Source organism: Stegodyphus dumicola, chromosome 9 (assembly GCF_044657685.1).
Source record: "Stegodyphus dumicola isolate Sdum_Otavi_A_Nest chromosome 9, ASM4465768v1".
Lineage (NCBI taxonomy): Eukaryota > Metazoa > Arthropoda > Arachnida > Araneae > Eresidae > Stegodyphus > Stegodyphus dumicola.
The window spans coordinates 58661328-58682332 of record NC_140776.1 but is presented as its reverse complement, the minus strand read 5'-3'; the positions used below and the strand labels follow the sequence as shown (position 1 = coordinate 58682332).

Genomic DNA, 21005 nt, shown 5'->3' with positions numbered 1-21005 from the left:
ATCCACAATAATTATCAACACTGCCTTGCTGCGGCATGCGCACTGACCCGCTAACGATGTATCCAAAAACTGACTGATGGAGAATCAGGTCTTGCATATTTATTCTATTTTTTCCCAGTAAATCAAAAAATATTTCGTTAGATAATAAAACATGTATTTGACCAGGTTTATAAAACTCTGGATCAGCTAAACCAATGAGTTGCAACTGCTTAACATCAGGAATGTTTATATATCTAGTAGGCGTTACGCGAGTTATTTTTGGAACAACAAAAAATTGTAAGGTACGAATAAAATCTCTAGTAGCGTTAGCGATGGTTGCTATAGCTTTTTCCTTAACACCCATAACTGTACCATTGATACCTGAAATAGAAGCGTTTATTTTTCTTTTCTTCAAATTCAATAACTCAGCACCTTCTTTAGTAATGAAATTATTTTGAGAACCGGAATCCAGCAAGGCTCTCAGCGAGATAAATTTTCCATCATTACCCGTAACGAAAATAATTGCAGTTGAAAGTAGAACTTGTTTATTAAAAGAACTGGAAATATTCAGCGCAGTACCGTTAATGGACTTTGCTTGGTTGGTTTCATTAGTGTCACTAACCTTTTGGCTGCTTGCCATTGGAGTAAATGTATCAGCATTTGGAGAAAGATTACTGCTTAATTTATTAGTCTTGTTTGTGATTTGATTCGATGTGCCATTTGCTTTATCGAAATTTTCTTCATTTCGATCAAAATGTAAGAGCGAATTGTGAAATTTCTGACATTTTCTGCATGTATTAGAACTTTTACAGTCCTTGATTGTGTGGACCGAAGATAAACAATTGAAACATAGTTTTTTTGTCTTTACAAATTCCAATCGTTTCTTGACTGTTAGATTTAAGAATTGCGCACATTTCAACAATAAATGATCAGCTTTACAATAAGGACAATTTTTTGAATTTTCCGAAAGTGATGTAAGAGCTTTGGTATTAAATGAACGTTTCGATTCCCCATGCGGAGGTTTGTTATGTGATAGGGTGCGAGCGTGTTCCTTCAAAAAACATGTCAGTTGTTTAACCGTTCCTATCTCGTCTTTTTTAAGTGACCTTTCCCACCAACACCGAGTATTTCTATCCAACTTTTCAACTAATAAATAAACAATTAACGTGTCTGAAAATTCTTCCACCTTTCGCTCCAATGCTTCCAAGGATCGTAAACATTCATGCACCTTATCGATAAATTTTAAAAGTGACGAAGTAGAATCACTCGTTTGAGGTATAGAAATTAATTTCTTTATGATAGAATTGATCAAAGTTTTTTTGTTGCAATAGCGATCAACCAACAGATTCCATGCTATGTCATAATTCGAATCTGAAATTGGAATGGACTGAACAATATTTAAAGCGTGTACCTTACACGAACTCTTTAAATATTGCAATTTTTGCGCATTAGTTAATTTGCTATTTTTATGCACAGCTGCGGAAAATAAATCCTCAAATTCAATCCATTCTTCGATTTTCCCACTAAATATTGGAAGAGACAATTTAGGTAATTTTATATCCGAAACAATTATGTCTTTACTCGAACCGTTTTCATTTGAACAGCTATTCGTTTGAGAACGGATCTCAGAAATTTTTCTTTTAATTTTCAAATGAATTTCATCGAGATTATCTACTACATTTTCCTTTTCCTTAATGAATTCGTCAGAGTCCTTTTCTTCACAATGTGCAAATAAAGAATCGAAAATGTTACTTAATTCCTTTTCAAATTCTAATATTTTTGATTCGTATAACTCCAATAAGGAAATATCTGCTTCATCCACTGTAGAATTTACCTTATTTTCAAACTTTCTGATACTGCATTTTAAACTTTTTTTGTTAGCTTTAATCGCTTTCAATTCACTCATCATGAACAAATAAATAATTTATCACTTACCGTGATTGCAGATTTCTCGACAGCAACACCGGAAATGAACGATGACACAGTATTCAATCTTAATTGCGTAATCCACACGAAAACGAAAGCATTCTAAACACTCTATATGAAGTTATGCGTAATACAACCAAACGAAAGTATTACAAATGTTCTAAAAGGTTAATTTTAGCAACGATGTCTTTTACCTGTGGCTCGGCGGGCCATAAAGTGTTCATGCGATGCGTGCGTTGTTATACAACAATTTCAAATTAACTAGAAGTGGACTGTACTAAATATTTTATTCGACAACTTTAATCAAATGCGTGCCATCTTTCAAGCGATGACTTACTACTAACAACAACAGCAATAAAAAATAAAACTGAGTAAGCGTTTACAGGGTTGCTGTAATGAACATCTGCGCCATGCAAGGCGCCAAGAAGAGAAAAAATGACGTAATCTTACAGTTAAATAGTCTTAATGACTTAACACATACATTTGATTTGATTAACAAATTTTTTGGGTAACATAAATACACGTTTAAAATGTTTTCCATGAAGACATCCTTCCTTTCTCATAGGCAGACTGCATGACTTGTCACAATCAAATCATGTTCACCCTAAGATTTAATATCATACTCAACTCCCAACAATTCTAGATTCATATAGCATAGGTATTCCTGATGGCCAAGTTCTACCAATAAATCACTTTCAATTAAAATTCCCCAGAATATTTCAAAAAAATTTCACATGCAGTATTAGAGCCTTTTAAAATACCAGTTCTTTCAAAACTACAAAAGTTGATTGATTTATTCACACACAGATATAATGTCTTCTTTTACAAGATCAGTTATTTCAAATACAATAAATAGCAATCAACTGATATACATGACCTAACTCTGACCAAGTCATGATAAAGGCAAGCCATATAATTCAAAGACTAGTAACAACTGTTTCATCAATTCCATTCAGTTAAGACTTTCATCTCTTTATCTCTGACAACATACCCTATATTATTTCAATATATATATATATATATATGAATGACATGCTGATAACTGACTTTCAATGCAGAAGTTTTCATCAATTAAAATGCACAACATCCTAGATTTGAATTATGACTTCTGCATAGTTGACAGATTATGAATGTCATTAGTGGGTAAAAAAATTCATGATTGATTTGTGTATGTTCCTTAATATGTTAAAAGACCATAAACGTCTCATTTGTAAAATATGCCAGTAAACCTTTTATTGTACGAGGGTTAGAACTTTAATAGTGGCAACACAGCTGAAAAAACGCTACGTAACAAAACCAAAGAATATCGCGTATACCACACGTAAACTACATACCTACCTTACCTCTCAGCAAAAAGACTCGTCCTGCCTACGTCACGCGCATGCGGAGTGACGCGAAGAACGAATCCTTGTATTAGCTCGCGTTTTAAAGTAAGTGTTGTCAGTATGTTTCACGATGGGTTCCATATCAATTGACGGAAATGCAGAAATGGCTACGATACGATGCTGCCCGAACCCACCTGGAGCGCGAAGGAGATGCTTTTTTACGCCGTATCATTACGCTGGATGAGACTTGGGTCCGATCGTACCAGCCAGAACTGAAACGCCAATCAAACGAATGGCGTCATCACGGGTCACCACGACGTTCGAAATTTCGTCAGAACCCCAGCAATGTGAAAGTTATGGTGATTCTCGTGTACGGCTGTGATGGTGTCATCCTAACGCATACCGTCACTGCGCAGTATTACTGTTTATTTTTGGAGCACAATCTCCGACCAAAAAAAAAAAAAAAAAACGGCGACACTTCTGCAGAACGCTCCTCTCATTTTGCATGACAGTGCTCGGCTGCATGCAGCGCAATGACTGATTTGTTCAAGCGATGGGGCTGGGAAGTGCTTTACCATCCACCATACTCCCCAGATCGAAGTCTTTGCGACTACGACTTAATTCCTAAGATGAAGGAACCACTTCATAGCACTCGCTTCCAAACTGTTCCTGAGATTCTTGCGGCAGTAGACCGGTCCATTCAAACTATCAACAAAACAGGCACTGCTACAGGTATTCTGCGACTTCCACATCGTTGGAAACGGGTTGTACACGATGCTGGCGACTATATTGAAGGACTGTAAAACATGGTGACATGAATCACTTTTGTATTCCTTGTAAATAAATAGTTGCCACTATTAAAGTTTCAACCCTCGTATAAAGTATATATTTATTGTATTACGAGAGTTTTATGATCATAGGGAGGGGAAAAAAAATAAAAAAAACAGGGAATTAACAGGTTAAGAATTTATATTGTTCTATAGGCAATTTAAACAATTCTTTTGAAAAATAAGCTTCAATTTTCTTTAAATTTTGATACTCCAAAGATAAAAATTTGACTTTTGAGGAATACACATTATCAGAATATTACAGCTTTAATGAATGATACATGTAATGTTTCTTTCACCTATGCTGAAAAAGAATAATTTTTATATGAATTACCTTATGCATTTTATTTGAAATTATAACTATAGAGCAATTTACATGTGTAGTGGTACATAACTGAACATTTTTCCACCATTCCCCCAATTAACATTTAGAACTAAATTTGGAGATGAATTTGCACAATTTAAATTTATTTACTGTTGAAAATTATTATATTTGGGATAAAATGAAAAACCAGTAGTCTTGAACTAGGAGAGTTTGCAGCTATGAAACTATGATATATAATATTTTGTAAAATTCCTTATAAAAGTACACTTGCTTGAAACAAACAAACAAACAAAAAAAAAAAAAAAAAAAAAAAAAAAAAAAAAAAAACTACTGCTTCCTAAAAAGTAAATTATTAAAACTCTACAGAAACCATCTTAAGAGTATAACGCATTTGAAAAAGCAGACTATATATACTGTAAAGGTTAGTTATTTTCTATTTTTTGCAAAATTTGACATATTACAAAATCTTCATATTGCATAAATATTTTTCTTATCTCAGATTCTAATTATATACATTATTGGAATTAGTGCCATTCATTGTAGGATTATATATGCAAGGTTATTAAGACTAATGTGTAGAATAAATTGGGAAAGACTACAAAAAGCAAAATATTAATAAAAGTGAAAACAATTTTTTGAAAAAGCAAATTTATTGTAACATAATACTGTTAATAAAAAAGGCAGATTCAGAAAGAACCTTGTTTTTGTTAAGTAACAAATGCAGATAAACTTATTTAAATCTTTGGAAGAAAACTGCTTTGTTAAATACATGTTTAGAGATCTTTAGAAAAAGCTGTTTAATCAGCAACAGGCTGTTCTTCATCTTCAAAATCTCCTTCATCATCAGCAGTAGCTTCTTGATATTGCTGATATTCTGAGATGAGATCATTCATGTTTGATTCTGCCTCTGTAAACTCCATTTCATCCATGCCTTCTCCTGTGTACCAATGCAAGAAAGCTTTTCGACGGAACATGGCTGTAATAAAGGAAGGTATTTTATAAACAGAAAGGTACACACATTTATGAAATGACTCTTTAAAAATGCATACATGTATTATGTGTGCATATATACAATATAAATTCATAAGAACATCTGAAATGAGGAAACTGCACATCTGATTAATTTCTTAGTAATTTTAATTTATGAAAGCATAACAAACTAAAAAATCATCATGCGGTTAATTCTTTTTAGTGATATACAAGTAATATGAATTCTGTACATATGTAAATGGCAGTTAAATTATATGTAAATTGTAGTACATGTAACATGAAAGGCCTCAAGAATGCCAAGTTTTGAAAGAAAAATAAGGCTACTTAACACTGAGGTAAATGACCTGGAAGTTTTTTAGCGAACGGGGAAAAACTATATAAAACCAGAGAGAGAACAATAGTTCTTGATCAGTTTAGCGTACCAAGAGATCACTGCACAAGCTAACACATTTGAGGTATTTTAAAATCATTTTGAGTTTAACATTCTTTACAGTTAAAAGTGATTAACTGTGCTCTATCATACTGACAAGAACTGTACGGGCATTTTTGCAAAAAGTTCTCAAACAGCAAAGTGTTTCTTTTGGGAAAATAAATTTTATCAAGCTATCATCGGTTCTGTGTGCTCAATCAGTTACAAATCCATACATACATAACAGCATTAAAGTTAAGGTTGGATTTTTCAGAATGCAAGTTTCGACTACATAAAATTAAATCTTAATTTGTAAGCAATAAAATTACAGCTCCAGACTCATCTTTTGGAACACAAGTTTTCATGCAGAAGCATTCTATTTTCTTATACTTTTAACTTACATTCAAATTTTTATTAATGAACAATTGCTTAATTATGTCTTTAAGAGTGCTTTTATTGCACATTATTTGCTTCATGCTTCAAATTTTAAAGGTAGCTATTAATCAGTTTACAATTTTAATCCGAGGTGTAGGAGTTCGAAGTTTTAACAGATGTGTTGCATTACAGCCTTCTTTTCTACAATTTAAAAATTAACCGATACTTAAAAACAGAACTAATTCTTATAACTGATATCAATATTCTGTAAAAAATGCATATTTTGCTCTTGCATGGCACATACTTCGAGTAATTTACAGTAAATAATACCTCTTCATGAACAAATCCAAGATGCCTTACCTTTTCAGAGTAAATAATAAAAATAGCTCTAAATTTCTCACATTAGAATTCTTAAAACAGTTCACACTTTTTTCCTTTTTAAAAATTATCTAAATTATTCTAATCCACGCTCATTAACTTTGTTAAAGTCACTGAAAGACAAACACCACTTTATATAAATATGAAATGATTCTTTTCCTTAACTTTAAACAGAATGCAGTTGAAAAATTATTTTGCACATTGCAAGCGGAAAAAATATGCACAAAAATTTAAATACCCTAGAGATTTCCTCCTCCAAATACTTTTTACTACATATTTACATTCTGCAAAAATTAAGCCCAAAATTTACAACAGACATCTCAAATCTCATACAATTATTAATACCAATACTTACCAGTAAATTGTTCAGATATCCTCTTAAACAATTCCTGAATTGCAGTACTGTTTCCAATGAAAGTTGCTGACATTTTCAGTCCTCGAGGAGGAATATCACATACTGCAGTTTTTACATTGTTTGGAATCCATTCTACGAAGTAACTGCTGTTTTTGTTTTGAACATTGAGCATCTGTTCATCTACTTCTTTCATACTCATTCGGCCTCTGAAAATGGTAGCAACAGTCAAGTACCTTCCATGCCTTGGATCACAAGCAGCCATCATATTTTTAGCATCAAACATCTGCTGAGTGAGTTCTGGGACAGAGAGAGCTCTGTATTGTTGGCTACCTCGAGAGGTTAGTGGAGCAAAACCAGGCATAAAGAAATGAAGTCGAGGGAAAGGTACCATGTTGACAGCAAGCTTACGGAGATCAGCATTCAGCTGACCAGGAAACCTCAAACAGGTTGTTACTCCTGACATTGTAACAGATACAAGATGGTTAAGATCTCCGTATGTTGGAGTAGTGAGTTTAAGTGTACGGAAGCAAATGTCGTACAGTGCCTCATTATCAATGCAGTATGTTTCATCAGTATTTTCTACCAACTGATGAACTGAGAGAGTTGCATTGTATGGCTCTACAACAGTATCAGAGACCTATAAAAAAACAATGAAATCTACAGTCATTCAAGCCACAAATCTACTCAATTTCATATTTTTCATAAGAGGTCATAAGTAATAACAGAAATTATATTATACAATAAATATTACTTTAAAGGTATGAAAAGTGTATTATTTTCTTTTGCTTCCCAAACAATCAGAATTTCCTGGTACACCTGTATGCACATTTCTTACTTGGCTTAAATGTCCTTACCTTTGAAATCATCAGAGAGATACATCCATTTACAGTAGAGTTTTAAATGATGAAAATATTCATATCTTTTTAATGCAGTCTTCCAGTTTAATTTTGGAAAGTTTACACTCGTTATGAAAAAATAAATCTATAAGAAGTTTAACTCGGGTACAACAAAAAAGGGTACTTGCGTATTATCCCATCGACCGGCCAAGCAGCGAGATTTAACGCCAATTATGGACTACCACTTCCTTTAGAATTCTGCAGTAAGCATTGGTGATCAGCTACCGTTGCCAAAATTTTCGCATATTTAAGTTGAAAATTTGCAATTTTTTATGTCATCTTTGACCTGCTTTGAGGGACTGGTTAATTAATTTAGAATAATTCAAGGACATAAGTTTAAACGTATTGCAACAAAAAAAGTATAATTTAAATAGGCTGTACAAGGAAGTCATGTGGAGTCCACATCATACTTTTAAGCATTTTTGCTTGGCTTTTGGAGAAAGATTCTCCACGTCTAACAATTTGTTCCATCTTTATAATAATGCAGTGGTTTAAAAAGCAATAATACTAAAGGATTTTAGCCTAAGAAACAAGTGAATGTGTAAATGTTTATTCATCCATCCATCATTGCCTATGACTGCTTTTCTCCTGTCTAAACCCAGGCTACCACTGAAAAGACACCTGCCTCATAAAACAGTCTTCAAGACTGAACAAGATATGCACAGATCATTCCAGCCTTTGCTAGAGCTTCAGTGTACTGATACATAAACTACACTCACTTCCAAAGGTTAAGCATGAAGATATAAAATGCAAAAAAATTAACAAATACTGCTTTGATCGACACAAAATTCTGCAGGAAAGTAGCATATATATTTATGCATAAAACAAAATCAATAATTATATACAGAAATGAAAACAATATCAAATTTTTGTAAGTTATCAGATAATGACATACTGGAGACTTGAACAGAATTATGAATATGAAAATAAACAGCATAAAATGAAGGAAAAAAAAAAAAAAAAGGAGGGAGAACATTAATAGGGTATGTGATCCCCTCTCTCATCTGTATACAAAGTTTACGCTTTGTGACCATGCTTTCAATTAGGTGGTCAACCACTGCAGAATTAAGCAATCGCCATTCTTTTTGTAGAATAGTTTCCAGCTCAATAAAAGTTGCTGGAGGTGGGAAAAGTGAAATTACAACATGGCTGAGAGCATCCCAAAGATTTTCAATGGGATTAAGGTCGGGCGAATAGGCTGGCCATGCCATACGTGCAATCCTTTCACTCTCCAGGTAGTCATCGATGATGTCAGCTCTATACGGACATGCATGCGTTATCGTCCATTAAAACAAAAGTAGGGCCAACTGCTGCAGCGAACAATCTCATAATGGGTTCTAGGACTTCATCTCGATACCGAACAGCCTTCAAAGAACACTGTTTAAAGATGTGCAGGTCGGTGCGGTATCCTAATGAAATCTCTGCCCACACCATAATGCTTCCACCTCGGAATGCGTGATGTTTTGGGACTGATTGCGTGTTCGTTGTTCACGCCCTATCCTTATATGCTTGTCATCTGGCTCCAGAGCAAATCTTGACTCATCAGTAAACATGACATTGGCCCAGTCAGACACATTCCAATTAATATGTTCCCGGCACCACTGTAATCGTGCTCCTCTTGATTGGAGAGATTGAGGTACCCGGGCGTACAGTCCACTCATATGTAATCTTCTACGTACAGTAGCTGCAGATATAGCCTTACCAATGGACGCTGTAACCACAGATGTCACACACGTGGAGGTCGCTCTGCGATTTCGCTTGGCTACAATAGCAATATATCCATCTTCCACGGGGTTGTAACCCTTGGGGACCGGCCACGGGCTTTCAGACAACTGTCTGTGTGGTTTCGAATTGTTTCTATAAACGTGAAATTACCAGAATGATGAACGCTGAAGAAAACATCTGTGATTGACCGTCCTGCTTCAATGCACCCCACAGCACGCCAGCACTCATTTGTCTTCTGGAAGTCGTAGAAACAAGTCTTGAAAACAAATTGTACAAAAGTTTTAAACAGCTATCAGTACTTACAACCAATTTCTATAACCCTTCATAAAGCTGGCTTCTTATAAGACTGCCTTTCTTGCATATTTCTTGATATGAAAGCGCGATTGGCTGTTACCTAACACATTTGCATACTTCTATCTACCTCTGCAGCGAATTGCATCCTCTTCAATTCTGATTGCCTTCCGGAAATTAGCATTTTCCTCTCCGTGCTTTTGGAAGTGAGTGTATAATAAATAATTTTTTTATCATATAAACTAAGTCCCATTACCAAGTTTAAGTCATTAAGTAAGACTATATTAAACAATAGCCAAAAAATACTTCTGACTATACAATGCAATTTCCAAAACATTTGCAGCTATTTTTATGCAAACGGCTATTTTAATAACCTTTCACATTAACAGTAACTAATTTTAAAATTAACATAAAACAAGCAGTTTTACAATTAACTACTTTACCTTAGGAGAGGGCATGACGCTGAATGTGTTCATTATTCTGTCAGGATATTCTTCTCGAATTTTAGAAATCAGCAGTGTACCCATACCAGATCCAGTACCACCTCCTAATGAATGAGCTAACTGGAATCCTTGTAAACAATCACAGCTTTCAGCTTCTTTTCGCACAACGTCCAGCACAGTGTCTACGAGTTCAGCTCCTTCTGTGTAATGACCTTTAGCCCAATTATTTCCAGCCCCACTTTGACCTTTGGATCAAAAATAAAACAATTATAAGAATGAGAAAATATTCACATCGGATAAAAGTGAACATCCATATCTTAAGTAATAAATCCATAAATTTAATTTTACTTGCCAAGATCATGTGAATCTTTAATTTTCCAACATGAAATTTTTAATAAAATAAAGTTTTACACGACATGACCTTTGGATCAAGAATAAAACAATTATAAGAATGAGAAGAGATTATTCACATTCTTATATTACTGTTGTAAGTTAAATTAACAAAACAAAGGAAATAAACAATTTTAACCAGAAAATAACAGTATCGCAGAATAAAAATCTTGCATTAAAAAACAAGAAATGTCAAGATGGAAAAAATAGAAAGCAATACTTCACACTTATGATATGGATATTACAATGAAAGAAAAGGTTACTGAAACAAGACTAAATCTACTCTATTTTCCAATGCTTTATTTGTGTTGATAGAGATCGAGCAATTGGCTGAATTCTCCAGATGCATAACATTTTGGCTTAGATACGTCTTAATAAAATAAAAATAATGTCAGTAAAAATGAAGATGACATTACAGATTAAAATTACATTTGCCATCTCGATGTAATGAATACAGATTCTAAAGATGATTCAAAATATGAACTATGTTCGTAGTATGTTAAGTGGCCACAAGGCAAAAAAAGAACAAATTAGTCTGCTAAAATGATTGTAATGGCAAATATCCCAAAGGGCATTTACTAAAATTCAATAAATACTACACAGTTCATTTATTAAAATAATTTTACTCATTACAAGACTATTTCCGATTCCTCTTCATTTTGCTAGCAGCCATATTCTGATATGAACCATTTTCTGAATTATGGTTAAGAACAAGTTTTTAATTGGCATTAGAGACATAAATTGTCAGGTACAGTTGTCGTATACACAGAATTTTAATAAATGAACTTCTGGACAGTTATAATTTAATCCATGTAACTCCTATGCAAATGTGTTTTAAATATAGTATGCGGTATTTAATTATCATTTTAAGATAAGACATGCTGCACAATCTCAATGCCAGGAGGAAAGCTGCTTAACACACTGCTTGGTGATGAAATGTTATTGATGTACGATTGAATATGCCGATGCTGGCAACCTTCACATTTTGTGCTACAGGTGTGCAAACAGTTATTGGAACAGTGAGCATATACATAACCAACTGTATTCAATTTGACAATTAAAAAATTTTAATTTGGCAGATTTCTGCAGATGTTCACATAATATAGCAGTTTTATTAGAATATGACGCATTACCCTTAACGTTCTGAAGAATTACAAGATTTTATACCAAACAACCAGGTATTTTTTATTGGGGATGTTTCAGATACTTAATTACATAAGTTTCCGAGCATGAAAGAATTTAGTGAATGTACTAGCACTTTTTAAAAATAATTTTGAAAATGCAACGGGAAAAAAAAAAAAGCTGTTCTAGATTGATGTACGAAGGCAGGTTACACATCTGAGTCTGAAATGTGGAATCTATGTAAATGAACAATTTGATGGATATAAAAGGCATCATTGAAAATAAGGTAGTGCGAATATGCATGATATATGTAGGGATGCAGGGAAAGATTTATGGTCTAAGCAAATATTTGGAACATTCTACAGACTACAATGTTTTAGTTCAGAAGATGGTTAATTAGGTCTTGTTATGAATGAGGTGAAGGTTTAGGAGCATGCTGTTACTGATTAGTTTGTGTTTTGCAGAGAAATATGCCAGATGGCCAGGATCAGCAAAAGTGTTCCTCAAAGGAATTATTGTTGAATTGGATGAATGTTAAGTTTAGGAAAATGAAATATAGAAGGGGAAACTGGGACACTAGGTCCATGGTGAAGTTGAAAGGGAAATGAAAAATTTTTTTTAAAGAGAAGTTGGGAGACGCTTAAGTACCCACTGAATGCAAATAACTTGGTACTGGCAGGGAAACCACCACAGTACCAGAGTGCTGGAATGCATATGACAGTCTTTTGGACAAGGACATTTTTATTTGCACATAAATCATTAATTTGAATTTTGAAGATCTTAAGACAGGACACAAACCAATTCAACTGAAGTGACTTCTGTGTGCAGCATAACAGGCCCTCTGAAATAACACCCATTACTTGGAGTGTGAATTAGACTCCTATTTGAAATAATAAACGTGGAGAAGGCTCCACAATCATTATATGACAGAAGCTTTTTGGGCATTTCTGTCAAACATTATCCACGGATAGAAAATGATACACCAGAAAACAAAAGTAAGAAACCTCATATTTCCCAAACTGTGTTTTCTGTATGACATGTGCTTTACCATTTTCCTTTTAGGCCCATTTCATTGCAGTGTTTTCAAACTGTGACAAATTGGCAATTTTCAGAATTGCACTAGCAATGGGCTAAAATACATATTTACCTCTTATGGCAGATGAGGCATTTCTTAAGTTCTGCACTAATTGTGATTATCCACAAAACATAATGGCAGCTTGATAAAAATGATTTGGCCATCCATATTTGCATTAGTTATGGGTAGATATACATGTTTAATAACTATAAGTTTTGTCACCTTAGAAATTACCATCAAAATCTTTTAAAACAATTCTATGGATTTTACTTTCAAATGAAAATTACTCTATATTGAGTTAAAACTTTCATGAGACCCAATTATTTGATTTGGGGAAAAAATTCAGTTCCTCAAAATGAATTCAATTTTTCCCTCCCTGATGTAAACTTGTTTAAAACCTTCTTTTTCTCTATTATAACTTCAAATTAGTGATTTTTCCCTCCCTGATGTAAACTTACCTAAAACCTTTCTTCCTATTATAAGTTCAAATTAAAGTATCTCTTTATCTAGTATATGGTTGAATGAATTATAGTTTTGTATGATCAAAATATAACTTATTTCTTTTTACTTCATTTTCATTATTGAATGCAATTTCTTTTCTTTTTTTTTTTAAAGAGAACAGTACATTGACTTTACATTATAAACAAAAACATCAAACACCACTAAAAGGCAAGAATTAAATGTTTCTATTGGCTGCCGATGTAGAAACATTGAGCCTACTTTAATTTTCAAACTATATGAAGCAAAACGAACCCAAATCATTCGGAGCAGGGACTTGGTGGATGAAGGTTCACCGTCGGAGATTGTGCCTGCCTCTCAGATCCGGTTAGCAAGTACGTCCGTCTCGTGTGGTTTCCCTGTGAGACCACATGCTCATACGAATCTGATTGCATCAGCATTTTTCAATGCTATTTTGCGGTTGGTATCATTTGTGAAACGCTTATATGCTTTCACTATTTTACTAGTTTATTTTATTTTAGGATTTATTTCGCAAAATTTTGATTTTCACCACCACGTCTTGCCAAAATTGCTGGTTTTGCGACTAATTATGCCATATTGCTTATCATTAAGACTAATTGCACGTTTGAATATTTAATCGGATAATTTAAATATTTTGCACGTTTGATTTTGGATTATAGGATCGGATAACACACGTAATTACCTCCAAGCTCTTACTTCAGGTGATTGTCAGGGGCCTCGTGTGTTCTTTGCCTGCACATCCCTCTGTGGAGAAGGCTATCGGCTAGGCTCCATCCCGGGGTGCAGGACTCCATTTTCATGGGCACTGGATTTTGGATTTTTTGCATTTATTTCTGCGTAGCGGACCATGGAGAGGCTCGTGGAAATTTACGCAAATCAGATTAAGGAGTTGGATAAAATCAGAGACAAAAATGATGGAAAATTATCAGACATTGATAAAACATTTTACAATTTTCTGCTTAGCTCCCTTGAGATTGTAAATGCTTTGAAAGAACAAAATAATAGTGTCATTGATAAAACACCTACACCTAACACTGGTAAAAACTTTTATGAAAACAGCAGGGCCAGAAGTCCAATAAAACTGCATGATGATCCAATCAACAGTACTGAGGAAAAAGCACTTGATCAAGATACAAGTTCAGATGAGGAACCTATTAAACGCCGCAGAGGCGACCAGACCGTGAGAACAAAAATTCACAAACCAATTGCTAAAAAAGCGAAACTCAGTACGCACACACAAATAATCTCGCCGATCATTACGGCTAATCAAGCTAGTAATAGCAAGAATGATCATACGCCGATTTATAGTGTGCAAACACAGGCAGAACATAATCAGGATAACGAAACAGATAATAATATGGATACCAACGTTAGCGAAACAGAAAATCAGGATAACACAAATAATCAGACGATAACAAATAATGAACGCACTGAAAGTAATATGCAAATTTCAGAGACTAATATGCAAAGAAAACTCCCACCACTAATTCTTAAGGAAAATGTCATGACTTAGGAAAATATCAAAAAAGTATTTCATACCAAAAAATTCTCATTTATTGGACAAAACCTGAGGAATGATGGCATAAAGGTCATTGCTGGAGATGCTGAAAGCTATAGAGGCATGGTTAAAGTACTCAAAGAGCTCAAAGTTGAGCACCACTCCTACATACTGCCTCAAGATAAAAACTTAAAAGTGGTCATAAATGGACTCACTACTACTTCTGACATAGAGGAAATTAAAACTGAACTAGAGGAATTGAATTCCAAAATTATTGAAATCAAACAAATGTCACGACGACGAGGGGGGGAAGTCATTCCACTCCCATTATTTCTTGTTACACTGCCAAAAACTGACGATTCGAAACGAATCTATAATGAATACAAACTCTGCGATATGAAAATTAAAGTAGTGGAGTATAAAGGCAGACAGGGGCCCATACAGTGTTTTCGCTGTCAGGGCTTCAATCACACCCAAGCCGGATGCAGTTATGCTCCGAAATGTGTCCGATGTGGCGGAGGTCATTCAATTAAAGAATGCCCTGACAGAAAAAATCCTGATAAGCCCCTAGTCTGTGCGAACTGCAGGGGACCTCACACATCCAATTTTAAGGGTTGTGAAAAGTATCCCAAGAACAATAATAGCACAAGTAACTCTGTCAAAAACAAAACATTCTCAATATCATAGAAGGTAAAAGTTATGCACAAGCCATATCATCAGGACCGTATTCGGAAACTATCAATGAAGCAAAAACAGTTTTTGCTAATCTAGCAGAGCTAGTAAAAATCATTAAAGGCGCTGGCTTCTTACAATTAACACAACAAACAAATCGGACTATTCAAACCAGTCCAGAAACTGCCAAAACACTGACTTTAGATTATGGGTCAATACAGAAATAGTCGGGCCCCTATTCAGTTCATGACCTGGAACACACATAGCGTCCAGAATAAAATTACGGAACTTCATAACTTTTTACTTGTGTATGATATTGATGTTGCACTCATCACAGAAACGTTTGCGACTCCCTGCTACAATACTCTGCAATCTTGCCTCATCAGTGAAGATCGTGATAACGGATATGAAGCAGTTACTGCCTCAGTTTTACTCCCATTTTATGGAGTTGTCTATTTTATCACAATGTATAATCCACCGAACAATGTACTGGATATTGACAAATTAGCTGAACTTCTCCCAAATAATAAACATATCATCCTGGCTGGAGATCTGAACTCAAAACATACTGAATGGGGTTGTCGAAGAACCAACAATAATGGCGAAGTCCTAATCGAGTTTATCAATAACTATCCTATTTATTTCTACGCACCTGCAGTTTATACATACCTCCCAGATAACCCTAGAAGAGGAGACATTCTAGACGTTGTGCTCACAAATACCGACATTCCAATGTATTTGGATGTTAAAGTTGAACTAACCTCCGACCACGTGCCGGTTATTGCTATTTTGGGCACTAACAAATGCGAAGAAAACAAGTTTAAAAATATCACTGACTGGCAGCAATATTACACACAAGTGTTAGAGAACCCTCCAATTATTAGCTCACTCAAGAATAAAGAGGACATTGATAATGAGATTGAAATTCTCAACAATAGTATCCTCAGTGCATACAACACTGCTACCAAAAAAATCCCAATTGATAAAGACAATTTCCGTTTACCCAGAGATATTAGAGATATGATTAAACAGAGAAACCATTTGAAAAGAGGTGGCATATCTCTTGGGACCCAGGGGTCAAGAAAGAACTTAACAGACTTAATAATAAAATCAGATGCAAGGTTCGGAAACATCGGGATGAGATCTGGAATAATAAAATTGAGAGTTTTAATGAATCTGGAAATGATTTCTGGTCTTTCGCAAGAAACCTTAGGCGCAAGCCCCCTTGCAATAAACCAATTTATGGTAACAACAGAATCGCACTTACATACAAGGAAAAAGCCGCCCTTATGGCAGAGCACTTAGAACAACAATTCGTAGGGATACCGTCCGATTAGTCTACTCCCAGGACTAGGTAAGAATTTCAAACGGGTCACCTATAAAAGAATTGAGCCGCATATGGATAAGCTACCAATGGAACAATTTGGTTTCCGCAAAAATCTCTCAACGACAAAACAACTTGTTCGTCTGTGTGAATTCATTGGATCTGCTTTATTCAGGCATCAAAGTGTCGCTTTACTCATGCTAGACGTGGCGAAAGCTTTCGACCGCATCTGGCACGAGGGGCTCATTTTCAAGCTCATCACACTAGATTTCAGTAGAGACCTCATCTTACTTATCAACTCTTTCATACGGAACTGCAAATTCTTTGTAAATTTTGGATATGAACACTCTGAGACCAAATATCTGAAAGCCGGGGTAACTCAAGGATCTATTCTTGACCCTATTTTGTATCTTTTTTATGTTTATGATTTATCCAATAGTGCCGACCTCAGTACTTACCTTGGATGTTATGCTGATGACACCGCCCTTGCCGTGAAGTCACATAGTCAAGAGCATGCACTGATGAAACTTCAAGAAAAAATTCCAGCCATAGAGGAATGGTGCGCTAAATGGAGAATTGCGATTAACGGACAAAAATCCCAGTAAATAATCATCGGCAAAAAACATTCCAGAATCCCTTTAGACAAGAAAAATTAATATCTTTAATGAAGAAGTGCCACTTGTTAAAAAGGCTACTTATCTTGGGGTAGTTTTAAATCGCAGATTTACCTGGAAAGACCATATTCACAATATTAAATGGAAGACCTCCTATACTATCAAAAATCTCCTCCCACTTATAGGTAAAAACTTTAGATTTGATCTTAAAAGGAAAAGACACATCTATACAGCAATTATCAGACCAATTTTTTGTTACGCATCCCCTGCCTGGGCGACCTACACTCAAAGTGACATGAAAAAACTCCAAGTAACGCAAAACAAACTTCTCAGAATTATTACTAATGCACACTTTTATGTTTCGAATGAGACCTTACATAGAGACCTACGTATAGACAGAGTTGAAGAGTTCCTTCATAAAGCTAATAGAAAATTCTTTGAAAAAACAAAAAAATGTTCACATATGAAACACTTCAAAGTATTCGATTACCAGATCTTTACAGAGGATGCACGTATTTGACCACTCGCAGCCTTCACCACTCGCGACTCGAACTTCCCTACGTAACTTTATCACGAGTGCAACGTCGCTGTAAATATGTATATAGACTTATTTTGCCGTATTTTATTTATATACTCTTTTTCATTTTATTTGCATGTATTTTATTATTCTAATAAATTGTATTGTATCATCTTATTTGTGTAACTTCATTATGATATGTACCTATCACGAACAACAGAACAAGTCTGATTTTCACCCTGTCTTCGCCTCTCCTGGTCCTAGGCTTCGTCTGCATGTTTCTCTAGACTTGTGACGTCATGCTGTCACCCCCTCTTGGCGCATTACTGATGCCTCCTTTCAATCGTCATTGCTTACTACCATCATGCGCCCCTCGGGCCTATGTCTCATGAGCCGAAACATTGCGTAAAAGCAGCGATATGCCAGCAATATTGATGATGAAGCAAAACTTATTGTGTAACAGCATGCATTAATGCCAGCATTTAAACTTTTGTCAAAGCAAATGAAATAGCTGTGTAGCTATTATATATTAAAATTCTACAGTAGTTCTATAAAAATATTAAATTATAAATCATAACATCCATTTTTATGCACTAGATTATAGACAAAGTGTGCTCAGTTCTATGTAAATGAAATCTTACCAAAGATAAAATTATCTGGCCTGAAAAGCTGTCCAAAGGGACCAGATCTGACAGAGTCCATTGTGCCAGGCTCCAGATCCAGAAGAATTGCTCTCGGCACGTATTTTCCGCCTAGCAATTTAAGAATATAACATTTTATCCAACATATTAAAAATTATCAAATAAAACATAGTTTGATCGAAACAGACATGTCTAAATCAAAAGTACAGATTTCATATAGTAAAAAGTAAAATACTGACCTGATGCTTCATTGTAATATACATTTATTCTTTCCAACTGTAAGTCTGAATCACCGTGGTATGAACCGGTTGGATCAATTCCATGTTCATCCGAAATAACTTCCCAGAACTGTCAATAGATAAGACTGCCCATTAATTTAACATACAATTAAAAGCGCTAACAAATAACACAAGTTTAAAGTTAATTACGAAACTCATAAATATAAATGTTATTAAAAATGATACAAGCGTCACCACGCCAACACAACGAACCTGCAAAATCGTAGTTTCGAAACTAATTACGTTCAAAGATTACACGAGTTCGAATTTTACCTAATTCTTTCTTCTAGGCGCATCTTTTTGTGTACGTGATACATCAGGCCAAAACAGCAGAACTGCAGTTTAACCCTGATGTTATTGCCAAGTTTGAAAAATACATGGGACTGAAGCTAATAAATATTATACGAACTAATTCATATTACAAATGCACAAATTTAAGAAATCGGAACATTTCGTGCGAAACCGGACACTTGATCTTATCGGAAATAGTAGTCTCATATTTATTATATCAAAAATATTAATTTCGGGGAGGGAAAAGAACTTTCCTATGCTTTTAAAATTATTATCAGAAATTTAGTCTACCATACGGTATAAAAAGTTTATGTGTACCGTATAATAAGATTAAGCTAAATCTGATATACCAGACCCTATCGGTTCAATATTTTTTAAAGCTTACTTACTCATTTGAATGAAATGACTACGCTTTCTAATTTCATAAACATTGATTAAAAACAATACCGTTCAATGAAAATACATATTAGGTACAAATAAGAGAACAAGAATTATCAAAGACCACACCCAGTTTCCAACGCTTGAAAACTACTGTAAGAATAACGAAAAATTTTTTACATTTAAAAATTTAAGACTAATATTTACCTTGGCTCCTATCTGGTTACCACATTGGCCAGCTTGAACATGAACAATTTCACGCATTTTTGTATTAAAGAAAACTCAACTTCGCACCGATTCTCGGAAAATGTTTCAAGCACCTAAAACACTTCGAAACAGACGCCGCTGTCAGGAAGTGCAATAAAGAGGGAAAGAATAAATCCGGGACTTTCTGGCACGTTTAGCGCTCTGATTGGTTGGTCCGTTCAAACTTCTTTTTCAAACTTCGGGAACTGCACGCAAGCTGATCGCCACAAGGTCAACATGCCTGGGCGATTAAAAGGGTTTCTGCTAGTTCCACATGAGAACTTTCTCATTACCTTCTTAGGAAGTATTTTATTTTATGCGTAAACTGTTTGAATATTATATTGTTTTTCAAGAAGAAACTTTTCATCTCATGTCCAGTTGCATGCGATATTTATTGCTTTAACACTGAATAGAATATATTTCCAGTAGTCCCCTGAAGTTTCAGTCACCGTTGCTTTTGTTTTGTAGACTAATAGTGCTAATTATAAATAAAAATTAAGAATAAAAGCAACTGAATAATATACCGTGTATTAGAATCGAACAGTTTTAAAGTGCTGTTTAACTTTTCAGCCTTTTTTTTTTTTTTTTTTTTTTTTTTTTTTTTAATTGCAGTTTAAATGCAAAGCAGAATAACAATAATAATAATAATAATAATAAAGAGACGGTTTGTAAAAAAAATAAAAAGGCTTGTAAATTACTTGGTCTTTGCTACCAGAACTGGTGTATCACAGCTAAATTACGGCGTCAGACAAAAAACACAGCAAAGTAAAAATTTAACGAAGTGTATTTTATTACTGATTTCTTTCTGACTTATAAAGTTAACAAAATATGTACGCAGTCTAAAAGGCAGCAAAACGTTATTAAGCGAAAGTTAACTGTTTACTGTGTCAATCATATTACTGCAGTAGGATCATATTTTAGAACCTGAAATTCACATCTCCACTCTTGTACCAAAGCAGATCATGTTGTGCCTTTTAAATCATTAAAAAAAAAAAAAAAAAAAAAAAAAAAAAAAATTCTTTAGCCCAAGAGGCATTAGCTCAGAAGGGCTGTTAGTCTCGAAACGGCATTTTGCGTCGAATCACTATAAAGGGCTGTATCACTTTTTAAAATGTTGCTACGAAATATTATCGCCCTGTATTACATTCAGAGAAATTAAATGACGAAGAATCTGAATGAATGTATGCACATTTCTCGCACTGTGTAAAAACAACGATACCTAGAGCCATCGAATT

The 21005-nt window shown here is 34.5% G+C and overlaps 1 protein-coding gene across 1 annotated transcript; it reads right to left on the bottom strand.

Moving 5' to 3' along the window:
• Nucleotides 1-4999: 4999 nt before the first annotated feature.
• LOC118204130 (tubulin beta-2 chain-like) lies at nt 5000-19891 on the bottom strand. Its single transcript, XM_035376450.2, has 6 exons — nt 19732-19891; nt 18817-18925; nt 18578-18688; nt 10245-10489; nt 6890-7526; nt 5000-5358 (listed from the first exon to the last, which is right to left on the bottom strand). Exons 1-6 carry the CDS (start codon nt 19786-19788, stop codon nt 5180-5182), a joined length of 1338 nt encoding a protein of 445 aa, XP_035232341.1. The 5' UTR covers nt 19789-19891; the 3' UTR covers nt 5000-5179.
• Between the last annotated feature and the right edge of the window lie 1114 nt (nt 19892-21005).